This window comes from Astatotilapia calliptera, chromosome 13 (genome assembly GCF_964374335.1).
Source record: "Astatotilapia calliptera chromosome 13, fAstCal68.1, whole genome shotgun sequence".
Classification (NCBI taxonomy): Eukaryota; Metazoa; Chordata; class Actinopteri; order Cichliformes; family Cichlidae; genus Astatotilapia; species Astatotilapia calliptera.
Window position 1 is genome coordinate 15,514,787 of NC_137434.1, and position 27,828 is coordinate 15,542,614.

At 41.2% G+C, this 27,828-nt stretch overlaps 1 protein-coding gene across 1 annotated transcript in view; it reads left to right on the top strand.

The window, feature by feature from the left end:
• The first annotated feature begins 3,857 nt into the window (after nucleotides 1-3,857).
• Nucleotides 3,858-27,828, top strand: part of LOC113035340 (A-type potassium channel modulatory protein KCNIP2) — a 115,288-nt gene continuing 91,317 nt past the window's right edge. The window contains exon 1 of the mRNA XM_080288116.1: nucleotides 3,858-4,438. Coding sequence (XP_080144242.1) covers nucleotides 4,366-4,438 — 73 coding nt within the window. The 5' untranslated portion in view covers nucleotides 3,858-4,365. The remainder of the gene's footprint in view (nucleotides 4,439-27,828) is intronic.

Consider the following 27,828-nt stretch of genomic DNA (forward strand, 5'->3'; position numbering starts at 1 on the left):
GATCTCTTAAGATCTCACTGTTGGGTTTGTAAGGCCATGTTACTCCTAAATTTCTATCTTGTTCAAAGAGAAGATATAAAACAAATTTCTAAGCTAATCGACCTTAGTGTTCTCCTTTTTAAAAAAGAATCGATAAGAGAATCAATAAAGAATCGAATCATTAAACAGAATTGAAACTGGAATCGGAATCGTGAAAATCTTATTAATGCCCATCCCCAATCACGGGGCTTTAGAAGACATTGATACTATGTTCCCCAGACCTGAATCCAAGTGAGAACCTCTATAGCATTATTAATCAGCCCAAAGTAGAGACTATACAGTAGCTCGCTGATGACCTGATCCAGATCTGGGAGAAGATCCCCCAGGACACCATCTGCCATCCTGTCAAGACCGTGCCCAGTTTTTGTGAGTCCATTCAGGAACTTAGAGGTCATAAACTTTACTGATGATTTCAAATCATTCAAAAAGTTGATGATTTTGGTTTTACTGACCATTGTTGCGTCATTATCTTCTCAACAAATCATACAGTCTATATCAATAAAGATATTCAGCTTGAATATTTTCTACCGATTTGTGATTTAATGTGAAAGTGTATATTGCTATAAATATAAGTGTGCTTCAGTTTGTACTTGGAGGGTGTGCGTGCATGCATGCATGAGTGTGTCTGTGTGTCTCACTGGACGTCATCAATCACTCACTCAGTATTGGCTGCATGACTGAGGGCAAACTGTCAGCTCTGTGCTGGAGGTTGCTGGCTGCAGTGAATAATGAAGGGAAGTGTCATTTAGATCTTTGAAGTTCTATATAAAGCTGCTTTACAAGGAGGGTTTTCTTTTTACTGTGAGAAGCTACAGGCTTTCAAATATACTCAGCGATAGCTATTTCTAAGCTAATCCTTCTTATTCCATCTTTTTGTGCTGAATTGCAGAAGTGTTCAGGCAAAGAATCGTTACCCTTTTTCTCCCATTACCGAAACTGCAAAAAACATTTCCAAATATCTAATATTGTTTTTGAGAGAAAAAAAAACACCAATAGTTTTTGTGACAGTGCTTTTTGTTATATTCTTATTTGTTTTTTTTTAAATTATTTTCTGCTTGAGTAACATGCATGAATCTTTGTTTGGGGTTCCCAGAGTTTTTTGCTATTAATATTCACAGTGCAGTTTGGCTCATGAAAGAGTTACCAAGGACAGGGGACTGACCTTGGGGTTGCAGGGGGAGCCATAGGGTGCATCTCAACAGCCTTTTCTTTCTTCTCCTCTTTTGCTTCCCTACTTCTGAGTTTTTATCAATTACATACAGACACCAAGCACAGTCCGTAACCTGTTTGAGCCTTTGAGGTGTGAAAAATCTGGTTACAAGGTGCTGGGGGTTTATGGGTTGGCTCGGATTAAGCAGCTAATTCGGGCTGGATTTGAATTTTCTATCTTGCAATGTGCAGCTTCTTTCACATGCACACTGACATCGGGCTGTGACATAAGAGGAGATTATTGTACATTTTAGCATATGTAGATATATTCCCGAGAGTTGTGTCAGGGAAGTTCAATAGCCTTTCACAAAAATGGCAAATGAATAATGCCGTCTCCTTATAGTTGAAGAGCAGGAAATAATCTTGAATTAGAAGCATGAATAAACCCTTGTTTGTCCCTGATGGTCTCTGTTAAAATTATAGATGCAAACAACAACTTGCTAACAAAACAGCAGCAGACCTCACTATCCAGCTGGCATCATGCCTGGTTGCTGGGTCCTGCTATTCTGTTCTGGGATACAACAAGGTTGTCTCTGGGTCACTGCACAGTTATGACGTGCACACATTCACATCTAGGTCTGTCTACATGGCTAGCTTTGCAGTCACAGGCAGCCTTCTCATCAGCGACTTGCCCATTTTCTTTATTATAACTTTGAATCACTGAAATCCCCTCTAACTGGCCATGAATCGATCTCCCCACTTCCCCTATCCTTCATTCTCGCACACCCCTCCTCGGCTTCATTTAGAATCCACCTCTCCTTGTCTCATTTCATTTACCACACACAGAAATCCAATCACTATCCAATTGTCCGTATCTGTGAAATATTTTGTTGGTGTTAGATGACAGAAAAAGCAGGCCTTGCGGTTATTGCCGGGCTCCCTCAGTTTATTGGCAGCATGCAGGTTTCAAATGAAGCTTAACGGGGGGAACATCCAACTCCTCATGACCTCATCTCACCTCTTTTCCAAGGTGTTTTGGTGTCCTTCCGGTGTACTTCACAATGAAATTATAAATGCCAACAGATAAAACAGCCATGAAGGCATCTGCAAGGTAATGAGTAGCCAGAGCGCCACATATGAGGATGTTTTCATGCACCTGCTGCTCCCAAGTTTAACCAAATGAGCAAAGGTAAAAGAAGCAGTGATAAGGTCTCTTTCTGTTGGTGGAAATGTATTAAAAAATAACAAGTTGCAATAAGAGTAGAGGAACAAAATAAAGACATGCCCAGACAAGCTGCCTCAATATACCAGGGCCAAAGACATGTTTATTTTTCCAGTGTTTATTAAGGTAGCAACTGTCACCCCCATGTGTCTTTTGGTCTGTAAACACGCAAGAACACAGAAATTGACATGTGTTATAAAACCACAGCGAGGAGCTCAATAAGAGATAAGATACTCCAGTTTTTTCATTTTGCTTTTTTTTTCTCCTCAGCTTCGCACAAAACTGTGTCAATGTGATTAGAAGTGATCACAAAGTTTATATAGACGTTATTAAATCTGCAGGCAGAGGTGGGGTTGGCTCCATTCCTTTTCAAATTTGAGTTGGAGATGATAAAAACTTTCACTTCAGTGCGTCAGTCAGCCAGCAGTTCTAGCTGAAAAATAGACTGAACGCCTTAATGGGAAACAAAACTAATAATTCAGTCCTTTTTTGTACTGAAAATACTTTATTTATTTTGATTAGAAAAACACCTTAATAATTCCATAATAAGACAGTAACACTTTCTTAAATTCGCTTTCTGAAGTGAATGGCTGAACAAAATCACTAACTTTTAAGAGCAGTTCAACAAGAATAAATTATAGCAAAGACTTTACTTAACTCAAAATTAATGTGGAACCAAATCATCTCTTACAGAAGCAAGCTGTCATCAGCAGCACTCCTCTACATAACCGTCACGTTACACTACATATGAGACAAGTGCAGAGGTACATGCCCTAACAATTTGCTTGCAGACACAATGTGCACACTGCGTGGGATAAATGCACACATAATGTGTATATTCAGTTGCAGACAGAACACTTAAGACAGCCCAAATGAAGCTGAAGTCATGCAAACAACCTTTCAGTGACACTTTTCTAATTGACATGTCAAAGGATTTCCCCTGAGAGCAGGCTGGATGAGCAAACATAATAGTGAATGGGGTCTGTAGCACCTAGGTCACTACAGTTAACAGCGCTCTTTTGTGCAAGTGGAAGAAACATCTAAATCGCCTCAAATGCAGAGTAGGTGACACAGGATGATGCTGCAACTGTTCATGCATGGAGCATGGTTAGAAGGATACAGATCATCATTGATGCAACCCCTGATATAATGTAGAAAACTCTGGCATCAAAGACAGATTGCTTGACAGATTGTGACCAAATGTCATATTGTGGTAAGTGAGCAGGAGTGAGGCAAAATGAGGCAAAGACACTGAAAAGGAGAGAAGTGAGGAAGAAAAAGCATAGACACAAGACTTCCCAGTGCCAGTGAGTATTTATAGATCAGATATAGTCAGAACCTCTGCCTGGCAGCAGCGCTGAACTCCTTGTTGCTCCTGCTGATGTCTCTGTACACATCCGACCTGGCTCTGGCTCTGGAGAACATTTGAAGAGGATGTGATGGTGATATTAATGGTAAAGACTCAGGCAGACGACCAACTCACTGACATGCTGCATGAATGAAGCCAAAAGGGCTCTAATGCTGGGAGACGGGGGAAACTGGATTCACCGTATTTTCATATTCACACTTTATTCACCTTTTACATGTTTTAAGACCTCCCGTCAAATCTTATCTTTCTGAATTTTCTTTTCTCTTTCTGTTTGCGTGTGCGCATGTTCACAGTCAAGTGTGTGCGCGCGCGTGCCAGCCCAAGCGAAAGTAGCGACCAGGAGCGCTCTTGGTTCACTCAGCTTCTGGATGCCGAGAGCGCACACAGAAACAGACACGCGACATAACGGCACACGCGTGGCTCTCTCCTTTTCCTTCATGACGAAGCAAATATGACTTGTTAATGTCATTATACTTGTAGCCATCCTCAGTGAAGGCGAAAAACAAACCACAATTATTTTCGCAAGAATCGCCAACACATTATCAGCTGTTTCCCACAGTTCCACATTCCGGCGCACACAGGGAATATGAAGGCGAAAAACCGTGACCAAAGCTTGTCGGACTCCAGAGAACTGGACGGATCCTATGACCAGCTAACGGGTGAGTGAGCTTCTGTAACACCGGTGGTTGCTGAATGATTTGCTTCAGGTCAATATTTTGTGGAAAAAACACGAACTTCAGGTGCTTTTGAAATGTTACAACCTGTCCGCCGTTCACCAGACTGTTCAAAAAAAAAAATGCTTCAAAAAATTGCTAATTTATGTCTTTTGCCTTTTGGGGGAAAAAAAAAAGAAACGTTTTAATGGAGGGGCATAAATCACATTTTTCATACTTTGACAACGAGCTTCACTGTTTTTATCAGTACTTTAAAATAGTTTTATTGTTTTTTGCTTGTCAGCTAAAAGAGTTAGAGGATGGACAAGTTGAAACAGTGCATTGAAAAGACAAAAAAGCATTAAATGTATCAGTGTTGCATGTTGCTGTAGTTGCGTAATGTGGTGCGTATTGTAGGCGAGTGATGGACTGTTTCTGCAAGAATGTTAAGTGTGATCAACTGTGTGATTTTGCTGGCTTGGCTCAGCGATGGGGGGGACCACCTTACTCTAACTGTGTCCACTGGTGCTAAAAGCGCTGCGGGTATATATCACTTGGCTGACCGGAGCCAGTTGCCAGATTATGAAGTTCCAACACATTTCTCTCTTTTTGACGTTTTATCACTTTAGACGGGAACCTGTCATGTCTCGGTGCTCTTATTGTGTTCAAGTTTGGACCTTTTGAAAAAATGAAATAAAATAGGAGAGTGATATTTTATCAAGTGCGGCTAATATCAATATAAACTTGGTCCAATAGTGCCAGCTACAGTGAAACGAAACTGTTGTGTGTGCATGTATGCGTGTGAGCTAGAGACAGCACCTTTCGTAGCACTTTGTCAGCACAGATGAGACTCGGCACACATTAGTGTTACAGCGATATAATGAACCAATTTATCGAGTGTCAAGCGAGCATCCCTGTGCATACCTATGCTTTGTGTGTGTGTGCCCATTGAGAGCTAAACACTCCCTCGAGATGTTCTGTTGCCGTCAGTTGTCACATTATAGTCAGCGTGTTCACAGCATCCCCCTGCTTATGTGTGCACCGTTTTGCTTATTAAGTGCCAGCTGCCTAAATAAATTGCTCGCATTCATGCCTGAACACATCTCAGGCCTGCGAAGGGAAGTTGTCCCTGTCCAGTCCAGACAGCTGTATGCCTCAGGCTCGAAGGCGACACTTTAATCTCGTTTGCACTCTTCCACGCATTAGCAGCTAAGCAATGCTTTGTCACATTTTTAATGCATCCTAAATTAGGAAAAGATTGCTGCGGCCCTGATGTTAGTGTCTGCAACAGTGTGCGTGCTGTGAATATTTTGTGTGCAGGTATGTACAGTATGCGTGGGCGATCTAAGAAGCAGCAGCTACACTTTTTCTATTGCCCATTGTTGAAAGTTCAAAGCAACTATTTTTTTTCCTGCTGAATTTAAAAACACCCATAAGCTTTCTTATTTTTCTCCTCTTTCGTTCCGCATTTCGTTCTTCTTCTTGTTTTTCCTTGAATTTTCATATGTGAGTTTGATGTAGATAAGGATTAGATTAGAAATGTAACAGAGCAGGACACAAAACTCTCTGTAATGTTAATCTAAGCTATCAGAAACATCATTTTATCCCCTTCTCTCTTTTCACTTCAGCTTGCTGAACTGCCCCCCTGTGTCTGACTGTCCACAAGAAGTCATATTGCTATTTTAATAGTTGAGCAAAGGCGGCGAGAGAGCGGTACTAAGTCATTCACTGTGCTGGAGCAATTTACTTCTGGCATAGTTATTAACGGCTTTTTCAAAGCTGTGAATAGCATGGTTAATTCATCTTTGCAAGTCGCTGTCAACTTTAAGTCATACTTAGTCCTGATAGTTTGCATGGTGATTAAGGCAGGCTCCTGCCAAGAAAATGTGAAGCAACTTGTATGCTGTATTCATTACATCTTTAGTTTATGGCATTTTCTTCTCTATATTATTGAAGCAGAAGACCACAAAGTGGCCCAAAGTGCACATGAGTTTGTGCAGCAGAGACAGAACAGATGATAGGAGACTTTTCTTCATTATTGGGACCAAGCAGAAAAAGTCTACAGTGTGATGTGTGTGCATGACTTGTGAAAATGGGTTCTTAGGTGTTTTGTGTGTGTGTGTGTGGGAAGGACGGTTACAGGTGAGTCATTCTTCTTACTTACCAGTAGCTGGTGAACGGGATTCAGCGGGATGAGTGTGTGTGCGTCTCTGTGTGTGTTTGCGTGCTCGGAGCGAGGCTGACCTGTGTTGCTTAAAGGCAGTGTGGGCGGTCTCCAATCACAATTTGAGTGAAATGTAGCCCTCTAGAAATAACTCCCTCTCAGCCTGCAACATTGTACAGAAGTGCACCCCACTGCGTGTGTGCATGTGTTGGAGTGTGCGGTAGCCTGGCATTCCCCGTTGTGTGTAAGAGCACTGGCTGAGAGATGAGAGGTAATTATAGAAGCGTGGTGCAGTAATCTCCTCTTCCACCTCACAATCCACACTCAAGAGGAATCATATCAACTACAGACACACACAGACATACAATGTCTTCGCATATGCACATTGCTATTATCTCAACTTAATAAAGCTTCCCTTGGCTCTCTCCCAAATCCAGAATACTATCAAAAAGCTAGTGATATGATAGAGTAAGTGTGTGCGAGTCATTGCGCTGAAGTGGAAGACAAGGTTGGTAAATGTCATGTATTAAAAAATTTTAGCAAAATGTTTAGTTTTTGCTCCTCCTTCATCCTCTTCCATGCCTTCTGTCTTCATGCTTGGATCATCTGCCACATCCACTCACACTTTTAAGGGATCAAATATTGCATGTGGAGGTCTAAAAATCTTTATGAAGGGCTCAAGAAGTGATGGAATTTGTTTTTCCTGAATGACAGCTACAGATAGAAAATATTGTGTATGCATGTGCTTGTGTTCAGAGGATGTAAAACACGTGATAGACATGTCAGAAAAACATCATCTTCCATTGTTAGGCATCTGAGCCGATAGCCCACCTTTCAACAGTCAGCACAAAATGGAAGGTTTACTGACACACGCGTATAAAGGAAAATGTACACACACTTACAAAAGGGACAAAAGGGAACTATTCATTTTAAATACACCAGCTTAGCTTGCCACAAGGAGCAATTTTTAGCCTTTTACTGAAGGTGCAATATGTAGAATATATTACTGTAGAACAGGTCAATAGCAGACAGCAGGGTTAGGATCCTTTTTTCTTTAATTAATTTATAGCTTATGGACGTCAAAACAACTGGCACAGTCTCAGGTGGTTGCAGGGAGTTACCAGGAAAGGGGTCACTCCCTTGGAGTTTAAAAGAAAACGTACAGTAACTGCAGCAAACTGATCTTCTGTCTCACTCAGCCTGCTGCCCAGTGTTTGTTGCCTGCCTTTACTGTTACCTTCCATTCATATACTGCCAGTCTTTCACCATGACTGACTAGTGGTCAGAATAACAGACTGTAGAAAAGATCTCAAAGCAGGCTGCGCTGCTTCTTCTTATTCTCATTTCTGACTGGGATTAACTTGACGCTACACTGACTCTCTTCAGTAGATTTCTGAGCAGCAGAGTACACATATACACAAATCAGTCATACTGTAACATTATGAACACTGACAGGTGAAGAGATAAACACTAATTACCTCTCCGTCATGGCACCTGTTGGTGGGTAGGATATATTAGAGAGCAAATGAACATTTACAGTGGTCAGAATGTAACAAAGTAGTCCAAGGATGGAACAGTGAAGTACAACAGGGGGCGGTGGCGTGGGTGGCGAAGGCTGGCCCATGTTGTCTGATCCAACAGATGTGGACGTACATCAAATTGCTGAAAAAGGTTGATGCTGGTTCTGAAAGAAAGGTATTAGAATATACAGTGCATCGCAGTTGTTTGTTCTTTTGGGCCGACACAATATTAGTCAGGTGATCATAACGTTTCGCATGATTAGTGTATCTTGTTTTTACATAAATTATCTGCTAATATTCTGCTGATAATAGTTCAATTTCGAAGTGTTTAATTCTTTAACCTTTTAAAGTCACAGTCTTACAAATTGCACACTTAATTTGGACAGATTATTTATTACAAACACACACACACACACACACACACACACACACACACACACACACTGTTTGTAATAAGTCATGTTAATAGCACAGCACTGAGAGCCGTGCCAGGCTTAAAGTCACGATGGACTTTGTTCGGATCAAGAAAGATAGCCGTGAGAGAGGGTAGAGGTTTTGACATCAAAGTTATTAGATGGTTTGGAAGCCTCATGACACATAACTCAGAGTCCTGACGGAGCCAAAGCCCCCATGGTGAAAATCATAATTTACAACTGTCAGACCAAACTGATTTCAGGGGATAGACTGCCTTCATAATTGAGCTTGTCAAAGGGAGTTTAGCCTAGAGTCACCTTCTAGGCATGGCGGCTTTTGCTGCAGCTAGAACTGTAATGGCCAGTGGCACTAATTAAAAGCCTTGATTTAATGTGTCATCTGATGTGCCAGGAAATGTGTGACACTAGTTGTCTTTTTTTGGGATCTCACCCTCGTTCCTCAGCCCAGGTTCCTCGTGGAATTGCCAGAATTGCCAACGTGAGTTGGCCGTATGCTTACATAAAGAAATGCTCAGAGTGGTTCACTTAGGGCTTATCTGTCACACTGGTTACATTGCTGAGGGAAGGAGAGAAGGATGTGATAATGAAAGCTGGGAAGGAAGGAAAGTGGCAAGGGAAGGACAGAAGCAAAGTGCAAGATGATGAATTAGTTTTCAGACAGTAATGCATTTGCCAGGCAAATTCAAGCAGTGCTCTTCGGCACTCTGTAGGCGTTGGTTGCCCTATTATAAAAGCTTATTCTGCCAATCAAATCCTGCTAATGCACATTTCCTAACAATCGCTTTTGTCTAGTAATATGAAAAATGCCCACCTGAGACATAAGTTCTTTTTGACATTCAAATTTGTGCTTTTTAATGAAAAGTAAATTAGACGTTTGAGTATTGCAATGGAAATGTTATCATCCTAATTTATGATTTTTATTTCTAAATAATCCGTTCTAAAATGATCTTTTAGTTTCTGTTGCTCGCCTTTCCCGTGTCTGTCAGCTTTACAACTATCCATCGTCAAACCAAACTCCTTCCCTAGCCCTGATCCTGCTTTCCCTCCTCTCCAACTATGTCAAGCCACAGCGGGGCCATAGCTTAATAAGGCTGGAGGCAAGAATCAATCCTAACGAGTTTTAATCTTTGACCAAATCTACGGAGGGCCAGGCGATTGTTAATTAAAATAAGCCCTGTTCACCTCCCCCTCCACGCCCCAACCCCTTCTCCTCTGCTCTGTAAACACATTCATTTATAAATACCTACAGGGGGGAAAGGAGAGGAAAAGACTTCAGAGGATGGAGAACAAAGCAACAGGAGATGGGAAGGTTGAATGAAGGAGCAGCGTTTGCATGGGAATGGTCAATGCGCGTCTCAGGCTAAGGATGAAGGAATTAACGGACAATGAGGAAAAAACATGAAAAGAGACATTTAATCCAGCGTATGAAGTCAGAGGGTTGTTTCCCCCCCTTCAAATCAGTCCAATGCTGCTACCTTGTCAGGGATATTTATCAACAAGGGAGAGATTGACTGACAGAAAGTGTCTCTGAGTGTGACAGAACCCTGTGTCACTCACTGTGTGTCGCCCTCATGCCTCACTGTCGTGTCACTCATGACATCTGATCTGCATTAAAATTATTTTCTGTCCATTAGCTCAGCCATTCTCTATTAGACAGGAACTTACTCATCGGTATAGGTACAGAATAAGCAAACAATGCAATTCTGTATATTATAATCTAGATTAGAACTGCTACCCTTTACTTATGCCCTTGGTCTCTATTGTATATGTTAGGAGTTAGATCCTGCGCATCTCAGATGGAAGATAGGAGAATATTGTGCGTGTGTGAGGCTGTAGACATTTGTGTAGAGGATGTCTGAAGGTTAACCGTGACCGAGTCTTTCAGGGGAAAGGATGTCTGGAGAAGTGAGTGGGTGTGTGCCACTGCCTTCCCCCATGTCCTTTTTTAACTTCAGAGTAATCCGGTGGCTAATTCAAACGGTGCATGTGTGCAAAATTGAATTTTAAAGAAGAGAATGCGTATTATTATCTGCCGATCTGGTGCGCGTGTGTTTTCAGTCAGTGAAAAGCAGAGATGGCTCAAACAAGGAAAAATTAAGTAAAACTAATTTAGCTTTTACTGATAAATATCCTACTGAAGTTTTTGAGAAACAACGTTGGTGTGATTGACAGCACAATCAGAGCGATAAGAAGAGCGGTGGAGGTGATTAGGGGAAGCTTGTCAAAGCAAATGGTCATATGCTCACACACCACAAAGATGAAACACACACACACACGCGCACACACACGCGCACACACACACACACACACACTCACACACTAATTTATTTGGCCTGAGGGATAGTAGTGTGGGAGAATAATTCTGCTGGTCTTACAATCAATCAGTTAGTTTTGACAGAACTTTGGACAGGCTGTAGTCAATAACACACACACACACACACGCACGCACGCACGCACACACACACGCACACACACACACATTCAAGCAGAGCAACACATAGTGGGAAACGAAGGAACCACAGTGGGAAAAAGCTGGTCAATATCTGTCAGTTAGCCTAGCAGTCAGAATAAACTCAATGTCTCTCGGTGCACACAGTCTCTAACTGATAGCCCAATCAAGCCAAGTTTAATGGAGCATCTTGTCTGCTGCTTTGCTCGGTAGCAATGAGAAGCTCCATGCTTTGCTGTTCTAAACCAGAAGGAGAGTTACTCATGGACTTGAGATATTGAATAAAATTCTTACAGATTTACTGAAAACTCTAAATAAAAACATATTGTTTTTGTCTTTTGGGGTTTTAATTCAATCTCTGAGATTTAATGGTAAAGTTATAAACTACAAAAAGACTGTAAACCAGCAAAATCTACACTACACGTGGTGGATTAAAAACCAAATGCAAACACACTCAATGATCCTGAAATCCCAGAAGAAAATGACTCATTCTTGTATCAAAACAGAAATTTACATTCGGTGCTGGCAGGACAAACAAATTAAGAATAAATGATGCAGGTGGATGAAATGCTATAGGAGACGAGAATCCAATTTGTATCTGCTTGTTACATTGCAAGGTGTTGTCATCTGACAGCAGAAATCATTAAACTAGCATCATTAGCTCCCTGCCAGACCTAAGCTGCCCTTGCTCTGGCCCCAAAATGGCCACCATCATCATATCTTCTCTGTCAGCCTGGGGCCAGGTTGTCAGAGGGGACACTATTTGACAGCTTGGTCTTTATCTCATCCCAGGAGAGATGCTGAAGTCAGCCAAAAATCTCAGTGAGTTAAATATGCATACTGTGACATGTGCGAGGAAACAAAATCTAAAGCATTCCAGCAAGTATGCCATGTGTGAGAGGAGGTTGTTAGGAAAGGGCAAAATGCTGAGCTGAGATTTTCATGTTCATGTTCACAGAACCATGTCTGTGTCTTGAACCGGCCTATACTATCAGGTAGACACACAAAGCTAGGCACATGTAACCTGCAAAGGTGGAGACTTAAGCGGACTAACAACATATTTGTATACTTGAAAATCCATTTTCTTTAATCATCTCCATTGCACACTGTTTGCTCCGGGTATTTGCTTGTTGGCTGTGGGGCTTGAAAATCCTATTTTCCCCTTGCTATCTCCCTCTGGCACTGGTAAACCGATTACTCACATAGCAACCTGACGTTCCATAAGTGCTTTTCCCCAGGCACCGTGGCCTGGTGCCAGAATTTCATAAGAGTTAATGGAGTATACTAATCAACACACACATAGACAGAGGCACGCAAACTCACACACAGGCAGGTTTGATTGATTGCTGGAGTGACAGTTGTGACAGCAACGGGATCATTACCGACTGGAGCAGGGCAACAGTCCCTGACATTAGAAAAGCTGGACCTGAACCTCATGCTGTAAACAGGAGAAAGGACTGAGAGAAGGACAAAGAGTGATGATGATTTCAAATATTAAAGAAAGGTAGAGAAACAGGTGAGAAAAGTTTCTTTCCTAAAAAGCTTCCTGACTTTTATCAAATTCTACCTTTTTACAATATAAGAAAAATTGCCTGCGAGTCAAATAGTTAAGCTAAACGCCTTCCAAATACGGCAGTCTGTAAGAACTGCAAATTTCCCATCACTCATCTCTTGACATATCAGCGCTGTTATTGGTGTGCATTCCTGTCCTTTTCAGCTTTCTTGGTTTCTCAGGTCATTTCTTGATTTAGTTTTCTGGTCCTTCAGATCTTTTTTTTGGCTTTTTGGTTAGTGTGACATTACCAGCTTCCTTTGTTGATTTCTATAACTTTCATTTTTCTATTTCGGGTTAGTGTTGGGGTGAAAAAGTTTCAATTGTCAGGGAAGAACTTGCCATCACTCCTGAAACTGAGCCTCAGTCCCCCAAGGGTTGCTCTAAGAATTAAACAGATGGGCAAACCTCCAGCTCCCACCTATTATAAGACCAGAAGCTTTTTGGAAGAGCAATACACCAAAGCTGACATCAATGAGTTTAAGCAGAACCTTGGTGATTCAGATAGCATCCTACCCAAAAGCTGCAAGAAAGAGGTACGACAAAAACAAGCAACATTATCTCATGAAGAAAGAGGAAATCAGAACCTCAACCCTCTATCTTCTTTGTCCAACATACAGTACCGCCTCTGCACATCTACCAGCAAACCTTTAAACCATCTCTGCCTCGCCTCTCTAAATTTGTCTCCAAACTGCTCAACCTGAGCTGCGCCTCTGATGTACTCATTTCTAATTCTGCCCGTCCTTGTCACTCGCAACAGAAATATTAGCATCTTCAGCTCTGCCTTCTGTCTTTTTGTCAGTGCAGACATGCATCATAGCAGGTCTCATACCATCTTGTAAAGCTTCCCTGTCACTCTTGCTGCTATCCTTCTGTCGCAAATCACCCTTGACACTTGTCTCCACCCACTTCAACCTGCCCGGGCTCTCTCCTTCACTGCTCACCTCTCAATCATCTACCTTCACTATATCCACACCTTGCATCTTCACTGTTACACCTGTCTCCCTCTCATTCACACACATGCATTCTCTCTCGCTTTCATTCCTCTTATATCCACAGCATATCTCCACTTCACGCCTCTCTTCCACCTCCACTCTCTCTACCGATCACAATGTCGTCTGTGAACGTCATAGTCCACGGAGAATCCTGCCCGGCCTCATCTGTTAATCAGTCCATCACCATTGCCAACAAGAAGGGGCTCAGAGCCGATCCCTGATGTAATACTACCCTCACGTTGAACCAATCTGTCACTCTTACCGCATTCCTCACCACTGTCTCGTTATCCTCATACATGTCCTCCACAACCGTCAAATACTTCTATGCCACGCCTGACTTTCTCATTCAAAAATTATAATAATTACACTAATACTTATCCCCAATTTTTTGTGCGCATTTTTCAATCTGGTGAAGATACGGCTATGCAATTGTAAAGCTGGTATCAAAAGATTTATGGACTGTAGATATTATTCTGAAAGTTATAAAAGACAGAGCCCCAAATATTAAAAACTACCTTCTGGCAGAATTCAGTGTTACCTTTGGTGCCTTTAGAGACACCTTATGTGAAGTTTATCTGGAATGCAGAGATGAGCTTACACCTATTTGGCTCCACTCTCTGACTTATGAATCCCATAAATCCTTCTGTGTCATGTATAGAAAAATCCAATCAGAGACTGACCTGTCCCTAATTAGCAGACGTTTGGCTCATCATAAAACTCTAGCCTGCTCCATCTGCAGTTCTTTCTCCTACACAGTCTCCCCCTGCACAAGAAGTGTTATTCCCAAACTCTCACACCAGCTAAAAATGATCAGTGTTCCATTCTAAAAACTATCCTGCAAAGCAGCAGATACCTTTAAGCCTCCAGTCTCCTGTCTGCAGGAATTCAAATGAGAATGTTTATACATTTCCTAATTGTAAATATATTCTTGTGTGTTGGTGTTCAGGCAGCCACCCACACTCTGTGTCCCAGGAGCCTTCATCCTGCAAAATCGGGGGAAATAAACATCAAGCATCCTTCTGCCTTTCAGCTCCATCCAAAGCTCTTTCAGATCACTCTAATAGATACTTTGTTAATGTCCTTATCACCAGCTTAGTTCAAGCATCCCAAGCAGTCCATTAGCAAGTGCCGACCAAAACAGTGTGATATCTGTAAAAGCCTGCAGGTTGAAATGGTAAACATGTTACAAAGCATTTCTTCTTTCTTTGAGTAAAACCTTTGTTGTCACCAACAGGAACTATTTATACAAAAAATACCTCAGCATCGATCAGTTGGCTCCTCTTGATTCTTCCATGCACAATTTCCCTGTGGGATTAATAAAGTTTCTCTCATTCTGATTCTGAACTCCTGTTGAGCCCTTTTCTTCGTGCAGTGAACATTGCAGTGCAGAAGATGAAGCTACATGGCTGGAACAAGCAGATATTATGATGTCAAAGTCATGCCCCTCCATCCCTCACAGTGGCATCTTTTTGCTGTGATATGATGATCAAAAGTTTTAACTTATTAAGTTGACATTGGGATGTCACACTAGCGTTTACACTTCTGACAGCCTGCCAGAAGAATTCTGCTGTATACGGTATAACACCTAGAAAGCTGCTTTATTATTTTTCAGTAGTTATAAACATTCATCTGCCATGATCTCTATAGTCAGCTTGCTGAAAGTTACAGTAAAGTGTCTAAATACCTATATTAATGTTCATATGATACATTTACTGACCTTTAAATTAACTAATGAATTTTAGACCATTTGAAAAAGCTTAAGGTGCACTCTGAGAAGAAAATGCATAAAAGGATCATTTCAGTGAAAGTAAGACTTGAAATAAAGTGGAGAATATAAGAGCTGGCTGAAAATGCTTGCTCAGTATTTGACGTACCGAATGAACTGATTTATCAGGTTTCCATTCTTCATAAAGGCACAGATGTAACCTACTGTATTAGACTGTCTGGTAAAATTATTTTAATTATTTCGAGTCTGGACAAAAGTGAAAAAGGAAAAGAAAATGTACATATGTGATCTGGCTAAGCAGGGGTTTAATAGTGGTATGATTATTTAATTGTTTAGAGTGATACTCAAATATATTTTAAAACTGTCAGGTGTTGCATGATGTTTTCTTTTCCTTGTTTTTCCTCTGATATGAAACATTTCCACCTTAAATTAATGGAGGGAAAGGCGCAAACTGCTGCATTAAAAACAAACAAAAACTCTTGAATGCAGGAAATGAACTGCTTAATGATAACAATCATTTGCATCTAATATTGCATGTTTAAATAAAAGCCATAATAAAAATCATATTTGTAGAGAGTTGTAGAGAAGTGCCTGTCTGAAGGATGCTTTATTTGCTCGCTCTAGTTAATTTTTTCTTTCAAGCCAAAAGATGCTTCCAAAACGGGGTGACTGAAGGAGAAGTAGAGAACACACTTGCTGCAAACTCAAAAAGTCATTAAGAAGGCTAACGATTATTAATGAGGCCCAAATGAATTCATGCGCTAAAATATGGGCCTGATTTTGACGGCAAAAAGACGCTCTGCTGGATTTTGGCATCAAAGGAGACATTACTGATGGTGGGGCTGTCCTGACTCGCACTTAGGAGGATAAGCACAGTTTGGGGTGATTAAAGCTGTAACTTTATATTCAGTGGATAGTTCTTACAAGCCTTTAATGTGCCAGTCATCCTGTTTACTGTAGTGTGTTCACTCTAAGTCTGTAAAATAAGTTCACTGCCTGTAACTTATAAAAGAAAATACATATGCATATGGGCAATACTTTTTCCAATCATTCTTGGATCTTCCCATTTTAATTAATTCCTTGGAACCTAAAGCTGCTGACTTAGAGGATATGAGGAAGAAAACACTGAATTGTATTATTTTATAGCCACTACTTGGCTACTTGAATAACCTTATGTCTAAAAAATAAATGAGCTGTAGAACAATGACTTGTTTCAATATATCCCATGAAATCTAGTCAGTAATAATAATACATTACCAAAATTCAAATCCACTTAGTGTAGAGTTAAGTGTGTCATGTTTCAATCGTCTGTCTGTCAGTCTGTTAGCAGACAGACATACAACTTGGACCTTTTTTTTTAATTAAAAGTGTTGAAAAGGTGGAGCATGGGTAAAGGAAGAAGCTGCTCATTTCTGGTTCGGACAGATCGAGGGTGGATACTGGAAATTATTTTCATAATTCAGTTGCACCAGCAGCTTATGAACTGGCAGGTCTGGCAACTCCTTGGGCCTCTAGGCCATTGTGGAGAAACTTTGCCTTCCCCTTTAATCAACCAGTGGACAATTTGCAATTCAATTTTCAGTAGAAAAACTCAGGAGGGAGGTGCACACCAGCTGTTTCAGAATGTGAGAGTGTGTTACAGAGGTCTAATAAGCATTGCTCTGAGCATATCATTTAATGTGACTCAGTTGTTACTCAAATACTTGGACATGTGTGTGCATGGTGTTATTTATTATTTTTGAATACATGATTATGGCTTTTGTTTATAGTGTCCTCCTTGGTGGAAGCCTAACACTACTGATTTGGCTTAAGGTCATATAGTTAAATGAGTGACAGACAGGCATCTTTCTGCTTCTTTCTGAGTTTTTCCCTGAGTAAATCCACATTTTAGAGATGATGTTTACATAGAAATTAAAGCAGAAATGTTGCCAGACCTCCTTTTCAAGATGCATCTACTGCACATGAGACAAACACATGAGTTTTTTTTCTCATGTATTCACTTTTCACTCCCCTTTTTTATTTTTCTCCCCCTCTACTTTTATGAATGAGACACATACCAGTAATGAGGCTTTTCCACTCACTCTGCTCTCTTCTGTTCTTCACTCCTCCTCTCCATCCTTCTCCTTTCTCCTCTCCTCCCATTCTCAGAGGTGGGAAAAGTGATTAAAGTGGATATAAAGTTAATGGTTTCATCTCCAGTCCCTGTGCTTGGGTGAGCACAAGTTGTGGGTGTACTGGGCATATTACTGGAAATTCCTCTGTGTGTGTGTGTGTGTGTGTGTGTGTGTGTGTGTGTGTGTGTGTGTGTGTGTGTGTGTGTGTGTGTGTGTGTGTGTGTGTGTGCAGGGGTTGTTTGTCACTAAGGGAGATTTATTCACATTAGTCCTTTAGTTGAGTAAGGGCAGTGCAGTGAATTCTGAATAAGGTCAAATAGTTAAAGAAGTGAAGCACAGACATCTTTCTGCCTGTCAGACATTATTTGTGAGAGATGAATCAGTCTTAAAGTACATGGGAGGAAATCACTCCAGATGAATAATGGAAGAAAATTCTGTATGTATTGTGCTAAGAAGTGACATAAGCAGCACAATATCAACGGGCCATCTGGGATACTTCCAGGATGAACCAATTCTAATGTGACAAGCTTCCTTTTATTATTAATGCTAAGTTTTGAATTTTTTACATAACAATCTGTTAAGAGTGGGCGGTGCCAATGTGAAGAATATGTGAAAAATTATCACACAATAATATTGGTATGATTATATGTTCATATGATGTTACATATAAGCATTTCACACTTCTAATCAGTTTTTAGTTATTTGTTATTTCTCTTTAATTGTTTATCTCTTGCCCTGCCTCTCTTACTTGTCTACACTTTGGAAATTGTTGCAATTTTCCTCATCAAATTGTTTGTGAATCCTAACGTGCTTTTAGAATTGTTTTGCAAGACCAGACACCAGTAATTACCGGGCTGCTGTTTGTGTTAGGTTTTCCATTTGAAAGAAAAAAGTTGCAGATCATAATTTGCCCTCATTGCTTTCAGCTTTTTAAAATTGTGCTAAATTTCAGTTGACAAGGAAACAGCAGGTGTTCTTAGGCCGGAAAAATTAAGTGTAACCCAGTGTTAAAAACGGGATTAAAAGTATAAATATTCATACTCTCACGATGGGAATAAATATTGATAAAAACAAAGTTAATTATAATAAATACTGATAAAAAGCATGTAAACATAAGTTTAATTAATATGTACATATGTATATGTAATGTATAAATGGTGTGGGGGCAGGACTTAGTCCTGTAGAGTGTGTTTGTCAAGATCCACTGAGCGACCAATCATTGGCTGGTCTGACCCTCCCCCAGTCTGTGCGCTGCTCAGACACCTGTGTGCCTTCATGTGCCAGTCAGATACGCCAGAGACACAGACGGTGAAAGATCAGTTTACCCGTGTGGCGAAGAAGCTAGCTGGATAGAGAAAGTCCTTTTTTCGGCAAGAATAATAAGAGTGATACTGTATTCCAGAGGCCGTGAGCCAACGTGAGCACTGTGAAGCCCCGTGTAGCATTTGTTGCTTTGCATGGTAAGTCCCAGGCAGTACACGTGCGCTAGCATAGCATGCTACTTGCCGCTAGCTCTGATGCTAACTTCCGTTAGCCATTTTGCAATGAAAGTGCCTTTTCTGAGGCTAAAGTAATTAGCACTGAGTCTGCTGCACTTTATACGAGATGTTCTTTAAAGGTTTATGTCACATTACTGTGGTATTGATGTATAATGTATGGTTTTGTGCGATGTTATGTTAGCACATGTTCCCTTTTCTCATGGTGCTAATTATAGTTCTGCACAATTAAGTATTAGCAATGTGAAATTAAGTGCCTTCACCTGCACTTTACTTAGCTGAAACTTGATAAGTCTCAAGCCAATGTGTATTTTTAATGCACTGCTGAGCTATTTTGTATTATTTTAAATGTGTTTCCTATGCACTTTTTCCCTTTGAAATGAGAATAATTTGTTGTACAACATAGAATATTTTGAAAGAAATTTAGAAGCACTACAAGCAACCAGTAGTAATAATAAGTTACAGGCATGATAGCTTAAATGTTGAACTACTGTGTTCTGGCCTGGTCCCCAGGTCAGGTTTTTTCCCTTTGCTTATTTGGATTGGATTGGTTTTGAGGACCTGAGAAGAATCGAGGATCCCTTTTCCAGTACTGGATGGCGAGCCCAGCCCAAAGAGCCGGATGAACTGGTAGATTGTAACCCGACTGGTTACAAACACACTGAGTGACTAGTGAACATTGAAAGACTGAAATTGACTTTAAAAAAGACACAAAAGACAATATATCCTTAGGTCGACTATTTGTGGGTTTTATTTTATTTTGTTTTCAAGAAGAGCGCTCTACTTTTGTTAAATGTGCACAACTTTAATAATTGTTAATAAATGCAATTGTGTTTTCTACACCTGTGTACAAGTCCTCTGTTGTTATACACCCTTGGCTCCTACGAATCTAGAACCTGTCTGATCTGGTCCATATTTCCCTTCTGTCCTCGTACTGTGGTTAAAAGTAACTATACTGCCCGGACTACAGGCAAAGAAGGCAAGAAGTAGCACTAACAGGTCTAGTATTGCACCACCAGTGTTACATAAGTAAAAAAGTGGCGAGCCAGCCAGGAGCCTAGAGTGTTGTGTGACAACATTGGAATCCTCTTTGACCTTTGATCAAACGCTCACATACTGTGAAAATGGATTTTGTCGAGAAGTATGCCGTTAAAGTACCAAATGCCATTATTGTTAGCGGTGTTACAGATAGAGATAAAGACAAAGAGGTATTTGAGTTTCTGGAGCAACATGGTACTATTCGTAGAGTACTCGCTGTCGATGATGACTCTTCTGCATTCCACAAAAGTCAGATTGTAGAGTTCGAGTCCGGTGCAGCCGTTGAAATATTAGCACCTAAGCTGCCTTACCTCTTACAGTCTACTGACAATCCAGATGTCAGTTACCACATTCGAGCCTTAACTGACATCTATACTAAGACCGTAGGGGGCAGTGTTACTGAGGCTTACATTAGCAACCTGAAGGGTTTAGCCAAGTTAAGTGGGAAGGATTTCGAAGAAGTGTTGCGGGAGGCCCTATCCACAATAGGGAAGACCATCGAAGCTGCTGAGACAGCTGAGATAAACCCTGAAAATGATGCTGCTGATCAGACTTGCCCTGTGGTAGGATCCACACAACTTGGAGCCTCACCTTCAGTCTTAACTGAACTGCCTCACCCTCCTGAACCCATTCAGGGCGCATTCCAACGCCCCATGAGACCAAACTTGACACCTCAAATGTTGAGTCCAACTGACCTCAACCCACCAGAGGTTCAGAAAGTAGTAGTCGAGCATGTTGTCAAGAGTGTTGAAAAGACATCACATGCTCACTCTACATTAAGACTCAGAGCTTTCTCTGGCAAGATGCCCAGACCTTACAGCGAAGCGGACTATGAAACATGGCGTTCTCATGTTGACTTGTTGATGGAAGATGCTTCTTTGTCCGAGTTGGAAAAAACTCGTAAGATTCTTGAAAGTCTCCTTGCTCCCGCTTCTGATGTCATCCGTCCTCTTGGGCCAGAAGCCACTCCTGCAGACTATCTTAACCTTCTGGATTCAGCTTTTGGCACCGTCGAAGATGGTGAGGAACTGTTTGTACGCTTCATGAACACCCTCCAAGATCATGGTGAAAAGCCCTCTGCTTATCTGCTTCGTTTGCAGGTGGCAGTCAATCACACCGTGCGCAGAGGTGGGCTTGAACCACATGAAGTAAATAAGCAGCTTCTTAAACAGTTTTACAGAGGCTGCTGGGATGATAACTTGCTAACGGAGTTGCAAGTGGAGCTAAAGCATAAGGAGCCACCCACTTATGCAGAGCTATTGCTTCTCCTGCGTACTGCAGAAAACCGACAAGAAGTTAAAAACACGCGAATGAAGAAACACTTTAGCGCCACGAAACCAAAAGCAGTGTCTCATGAACAGACGGTCACTGAAACAAATGCAGATGTTCGTCAAGCACAGTCAGATAGTCTAGAAGAGCTGAAAAAACAAGTTGCCGATCTAAAAAGCCAATTAGCTGCCGTTGTGAAGCCAAAGAAACAAGCAACACTGAAGACAGTTCGAACAAGGAAACCTGAAAATAAAAAACCTGACCATGCCAAACCTGAAAACTCACCTCCACCCAGCCGCCCCAGTACTAGGCCCAAGCCCTGGTATTGCTTCCGCTGTGGGGAAGATGGACATATAGTAGCCACTTGTGAGTCAGAGCCCAATCCTGCCCTTGTAGTTGCAAAACGAAGGGAATTAAGAGTGAGAAGGCAGCTATGGGACAGGCAGAATGACCAGCTTTCTTTAAACTAAATTCTGCCTCCGTTGCGGGACAAATGGAGGCTGATGCTTTGTTAACCCGTCCCACCCAGGTTAAACAAAAAGCTTCACCTAAAAAGCGTGCCAGCCTAAAGTCACACACAAGATCAGATTCCTTCGACTTTCCTAAAGGTCTAATTGGTACAAAGAGTACTGCACAAGTGAAAGTTAATGGTCACACAGTGAGTTGTTTGCTAGATACTGGTTCCCAGGTGACTACAGTCCCCGAGTCCTACTATCGTCAGCATTTGTCCTCTCATGAGATTAAGCCATTGTTTGAACTTTTAGAAGTTGAGGGTGCCAACGGTCAGTCTGTGCCTTACTTAGGCTACATTGAACTGCATGTCACTTTCCCAAAGGACTTCCTTGGCATTGAAGCTGAAGTGCCGACACTTGCCTTAGTTGTCCCCGATGTGCGCACAGCTTCTCAGTCCTTAGTGCTAATTGGGACAAACACATTAGATGTACTTTATGAGCTGTACTCTAACACATGCCATGAACTGCAGCTGAACCTGCCATATGGCTATAGGGCAGTTCTAAAAGTTCTTGAGTCACGACACAAACAGTCCAAAGACAGTAGTCTTGGTTTAGTGACGATGCACAACAAAGAGCCACAGTTGATTCCAGCAGGCCAAACTGTTGTTCTAGATGGTGCTGTAGCTGTGTCAGCCGGTAACGGTGAAAAGTCTTTCTTGTTAGAGTATCCACGAATGTCAGCCTTACCTGGTGACATCCTTGTGAAACCTTGTCTCATAGACCTACCTGAACGAGCACCTTACCTTGTTCCAGTTATACTTACCAATGAATCCGAACATGATGTGACAATCCCTCTAAATTGTGTCATCGGAGAAGTCAGTGCATATCAAAGAGTTCTATCTCACGAACACTCAGTGAGAACTCCAAGATCCCGAACTGAGCAGAAGTCAAATGTAACATATAACTTTGACTCTTCCCCCATTAGCGCTGAATGGAAGGAGCGCATAACCAAAAAGCTAAGCCAAATGCCCGAAGTGTTTGCACAGAATGATCTTGACTTTGGAAAGACGGATCAAGTGAAACACACAATCAGATTGTCAGATGAAACACCGTTCAAGCATAGAGCGCGTCCCATACATCCGAACGACCTGGAAGCAGTCCGTAAGCACCTCAAAGAACTGCAAGAAGCTGGCGTGATCAGGGAATCTACCTCTCCTTTCTCTTCACCCATTGTAGTCGTGCGGAAGAAAAATGGTGAAGTCCGCCTCTGTATCGACTACAGAAAGCTTAACGCACAGACTATAAAAGATGCTTACGCTCTCCCCAATTTGGAGGAAATGTTTTCCACCTTGATCGGGTCACAATGGTTCTGTCCTGGATTTAAAATCTGGGTACTACCAAATTGAGATGGAGGAGCTGGACAAACCAAAGACGGCGTTCGTATGTCCCATCGGCTTTTGGGAATTTAATAGAATGCCCCAAGGCATTACAAACGCCCCCAGCACATTCCAGCGGCTCATGGAGAAATGTATGGGCGACATGAACCTGCGCGAAGTGATCGTGTTTCTCGATGACATCATTGTATTCTCCAAGACACTTGAAGAACATAAGCTTACAATGACCAGCAGCCGTGGAAACTGCGTCATTATCACACTCTTAAGTGTGCTGATTTTTATGGGCTCAACCATGCATACATCCACACACTGCGCACAATGTGTTGTACATCCACAAAACGGCATGATTTTTATTATGCAAATTGGTTGGTTAGCCTTTATTTTAGTATTTAAGGCAACATCACAAAACATGTTTATTTTAAAACAGAAAATAATGAGGAGATTGATTCATCTGCCAGACTTGTAATTCATTTATGGTTCAGTCAAACAAAAGTAAAAAATAGGACAGCAACCACTTAGTGACTATGATAAATCAGTGGTTGCCTAGTGATCGTTTTTTTTTTTTTTTTTTTTTTTTTTTGCTGTTGGATACCAACTGGATGTAATTGGAGCAACCAACTGGTTGCCCAGAGGCTGGGCGTACAACCCCATCAACATCTTGGTTGATCTCTTTAAATTGCAACTTGGGTGCAAGCTGTCTCCAAACAATCGCAGTCCGACTCAGACTCACTGCAGTCAGAGAGATTAGCGAATGCTGCGATTGGCAACATGGCAAATTGAGTCAGCCTGTGGCAATGAACACATCTGATATGTGTCTTTGCAATAGCGGTTATAGCAGTTATATCATGGTCCTGCAAAAACTATGTTACTATTTGTGGAGGAATTTCTGTATTTGATGAGTTACATATCTAAGAGGTTCTGGCTTGACTCTAAATATAAGTATGTTAATATACATTTCTGTGTATGCAGACAGCAACAGATTTGCCATTTTGGCTGCTTTATTACAGTTCTGTCACCATTTTATTACAAAAAAAACTGCCTTTAACTGCCAACTTGACCACATTCAATCACAAATGGATAGCAGACTCCTTCAGTCCTATTTTATTGTCTCTTGACTAGGGATAAACGGTAGTAACCAGACCGAAAAGCAGCGCACATTTCGGTGCTTTATTTCGGTGCTTTTTTTTCCTGAGCTGTGATACACTTCTAGCCAATCATTTTACGTTTCCCAGGATAGTAGGTGGGGCCAGGTACGTACGTTCAGTTAGAGCAGAGCTACAGATTAAAAATGTCCAAGGCGAAGCGGTCAAAAGTCTGGCTGTACTTCACAGCAAAATATGCAAACTCAGCAGCCTGCAACAAGTGCTTTAAGCTGATACTGTGATACTGTCAAAGGAGGTAACACCTCGAATCTCATGAAACACCTGGCGACGCATAGCGTTTTTTTAAAAAGCCAAGAAATGCGCCGTATTTGATAGCTTGCTGCGAGACCTCACACTGTGCACGTTGGGTGGGTTGCCAGTTATCGGACCCGGAGCAACATCCCCCAAAAACCCGAAGAATAGAGTCCTGGCCCCTAGCCCTGCCAGTGTAGCAGAAATGATGAGGATGATGATGGCAGCAGCCGTTCTTCTCTGCGTGAGTCGCTTAATGTTGTTCGAGTGTAATTTACGTTGAGTAGGCTAACCACGTTATTACATTCATGCATGTAAGGGGAACTAGCAAACATGATCATAGCTACATGCGGCTGTCCTCTTGTTTGATGGCAGATACTCCCTTCACCCTGGACAAAAAGGCTAAAATGACCAAAGAAAAAGTGGGAAACAGCTGAACATGAGAGGTTTTTGGACAAAGTTTGTGTTCTCCATTCTTTAAGCACCGGTTCGAGCACCGTTTAAGCACCGGCACCGTTTCAAAAGTACCGATTTGGCACCGGTATCGGATAAAACCTAAACGATACCCATCCCTACTCTTGACACACCAAAGCTGTTTTGAGGACAACAACTGACTGCGAGTGGTTGCAGACCCGGTCCCCATCTGAGAAACAACCATCAAAAGGCAACAAGATTGCCAGTTTATTGCACGTAGTTGCAGTAACTTTGGTCTCCAACTGGTGTTTTTCCTTGTGCAACTGTAATTTCTCACAATTCATTTAAAGAAAAATGATAGGATCTTAAAATGTATGCATTTTATTTATGTAAAAAAAATATTTTATGATCAGATGTTAGTATCAATTATTGCACTATAGCTTGAAAAATTAGTAAGTAGATAAAATTATGAGCCATTTTCATCATTATAATGATTATCATATGATAATGATACACTAAACTGTGTAAATAACTTGATGTGGTCTTTTAAAAAAAGCTTATTCAGTTTTCGTCTCAGTGGTTGTTAATTTGTACTTTGTGGGCTTATTATACTAAAAATTTCAGAGCTCTGAGTAAAGGAGATCAAAGATTCCCAGTCTCCTACAAGTGAGAGAAAGTGCCCACACGCGCACTCGAGAGACACCGATCTTGTGATCTTCGTATAAAATCTCAAAACGGGAACAAGTTGCCCGGCCTCAGATCATTTTGTATCTGATGCACACTCATTTCTATCAAGGATCCTAGAAAAAAAGGCTTAGGTGTAATCAGATTTGATCAGGGCAAACACACATCGCCACACTCATGGGCAGAAGCAATTTAATAAGCTCAGAAACGACCCTGTAGGTCAATTCTTCGAGGAAAATGAAATAACTTCAAACCTGGAAGGCACTCGCATCATCTGGTCTTGTACTGTATCTGCTTCAATAGGCAGAAAATCAAATAAAAGTTTTATAGATTAATGCGGCATCCATTTAAGGAGTAGAATGAGGTTCCAGCTGTCAGTCAATTGAGGTGCAGCAGACACAACACGCACACAGAAACACAAACCCACATTGGAGGCGAGACTGATGCCTGCTGATCTGTTGATTCAGAACTATAATGCCACAGCTGCTCTCTGTCATCATCTCCAAGCAGCTGGAAAGATGCTCTATCACTGTTCTCCTACCTCTTAGTCTGGCTTTGTATGAGTTATAACGCTTATGGGAAATATTTTTAGCTTCCCTCACCTTTTGTCCTTGAATGAAGTGCCAAATCTCAAATAATGAGGTGGGCCTGGTTGTTGCATAAAATGTAATTGACATTCCTAATGAACTGTTTTGTGTTTGTCTTTTTTTCTTGAAGCTTAATGATACAGCGAAGGAGGATCTAAATCCAGTATGCGACAGATTATATCACCCTGTTCAAATATTTTAATATACCAGTCCCAGCCCCGGTACTAGTCTAAATTATATTGGTAACAATGTCAGTTATTTTCTCTTAACTGCTCCAAACCTAACTCAGTTCCATTGCAGAAGCCTTAGAAAAGAGTCAATGTTGGAGTTAACAACCTAAAAATAGAAATGATTTGTTAGGTTTTATAAGGCATTTGTTTCTAACTTTCCAACACTTCCAGCAGCTCCTTAAAAAATTACTGTCAAACTCTCATTTGAGCTAAGTTCTGCTTATTTTGCATCATGCAGCTTGACAGTGGATAATGAGGTGCACTATACACCAATTGTTTTTGCTTCAGTTTGGGGATTTGGAGACAACTGATTATGTCTTGATGAACCACCACTGTTGGTAAAGTGGGTCAAAATGTATTTGGGCAGCTGCTAATATACTAGCTTTGTTACCCAAATATAGGCCATGTGTGGGAGGTAGAGAAGTAAATGGAGGTCTCTGGGTTTTAGGGGGAGTGTGTTTTGGGGAAAATATGGGGAGCTGTCAAAATGCTTCCAACCTTAGTACTGCTACTAGTCCTGCTGCTCTCCTCTTGAAGGAATGTTTTCTATAAAATCTCTATGGGAACTTTACATTAAGGATGAATCACGTTGACATGTGCAGCCACTATAAGCCTCGTTGCCGACTGCATGCATTGTACATTTGGGTTGTTTTGTATATTTGTGCATTTGAGTCAGTGACAGACACTCTGTTCCACCTGCGAGGGGAAACTATGCGTCTTCCTCTTATTCAGTTCTCCATCTTTCGTGTTTTAAGTGAGACAGTGACAGAGACAAACACACAGCAGAGCTTGTGACAGATTTTGAGTACAGTATGTGTGGTATGCCTTCAGCAGAGACAGAGAGGAAACAAAAAAACAGACAGGTGTGTGTTCCACTTTCCCGAGTCTGTTTCTCCTGCTTCACGCTATAGCAGCAGAGATGAATTTGTCCCACTATGTTTCAGTAGCTTCTTAAACAAGCTTCTGCTCCCCCATTCACTTAGCTTTGAGTTTGATAGGCAGACTAAAGATAGAATGGAACAATGAGTACCGCACTACCGCTCTGCTCTAATAAGCAATGATTGGTACTTCGTTGCCTTTTTAATGGCTCAAACTTTAAAATGACGAGTTTATACGCTTTGCTCTTACTGCTCATTACTGATTATGCACGATGCCATTTTCTTTCCATAATGAAGAGAATTGCTTATCATTAGGCATCCTGTATTTATTACACCTTAGTTCATAGCTAATTTACCACAATAATTTGTGACATTTTCATGCAATTAAAAATGTTTTCTTTTAATGTCTTGTGTAGACTATAGAATCTGGTATCTTTGGGCAGCCAGTATGATCAGCTAAAAATCGCCATGCCTGATAAGACATGATTGGGCACAATTTCAAAGCTATCACTGGAAATTCAAAAAACACCTTTGTAATGAAAAGCAGTATCTCATGGCATTTTTAATGTGTGGGTGTGTGCAGAGAGGAGGAAAGTGATGAAAGGC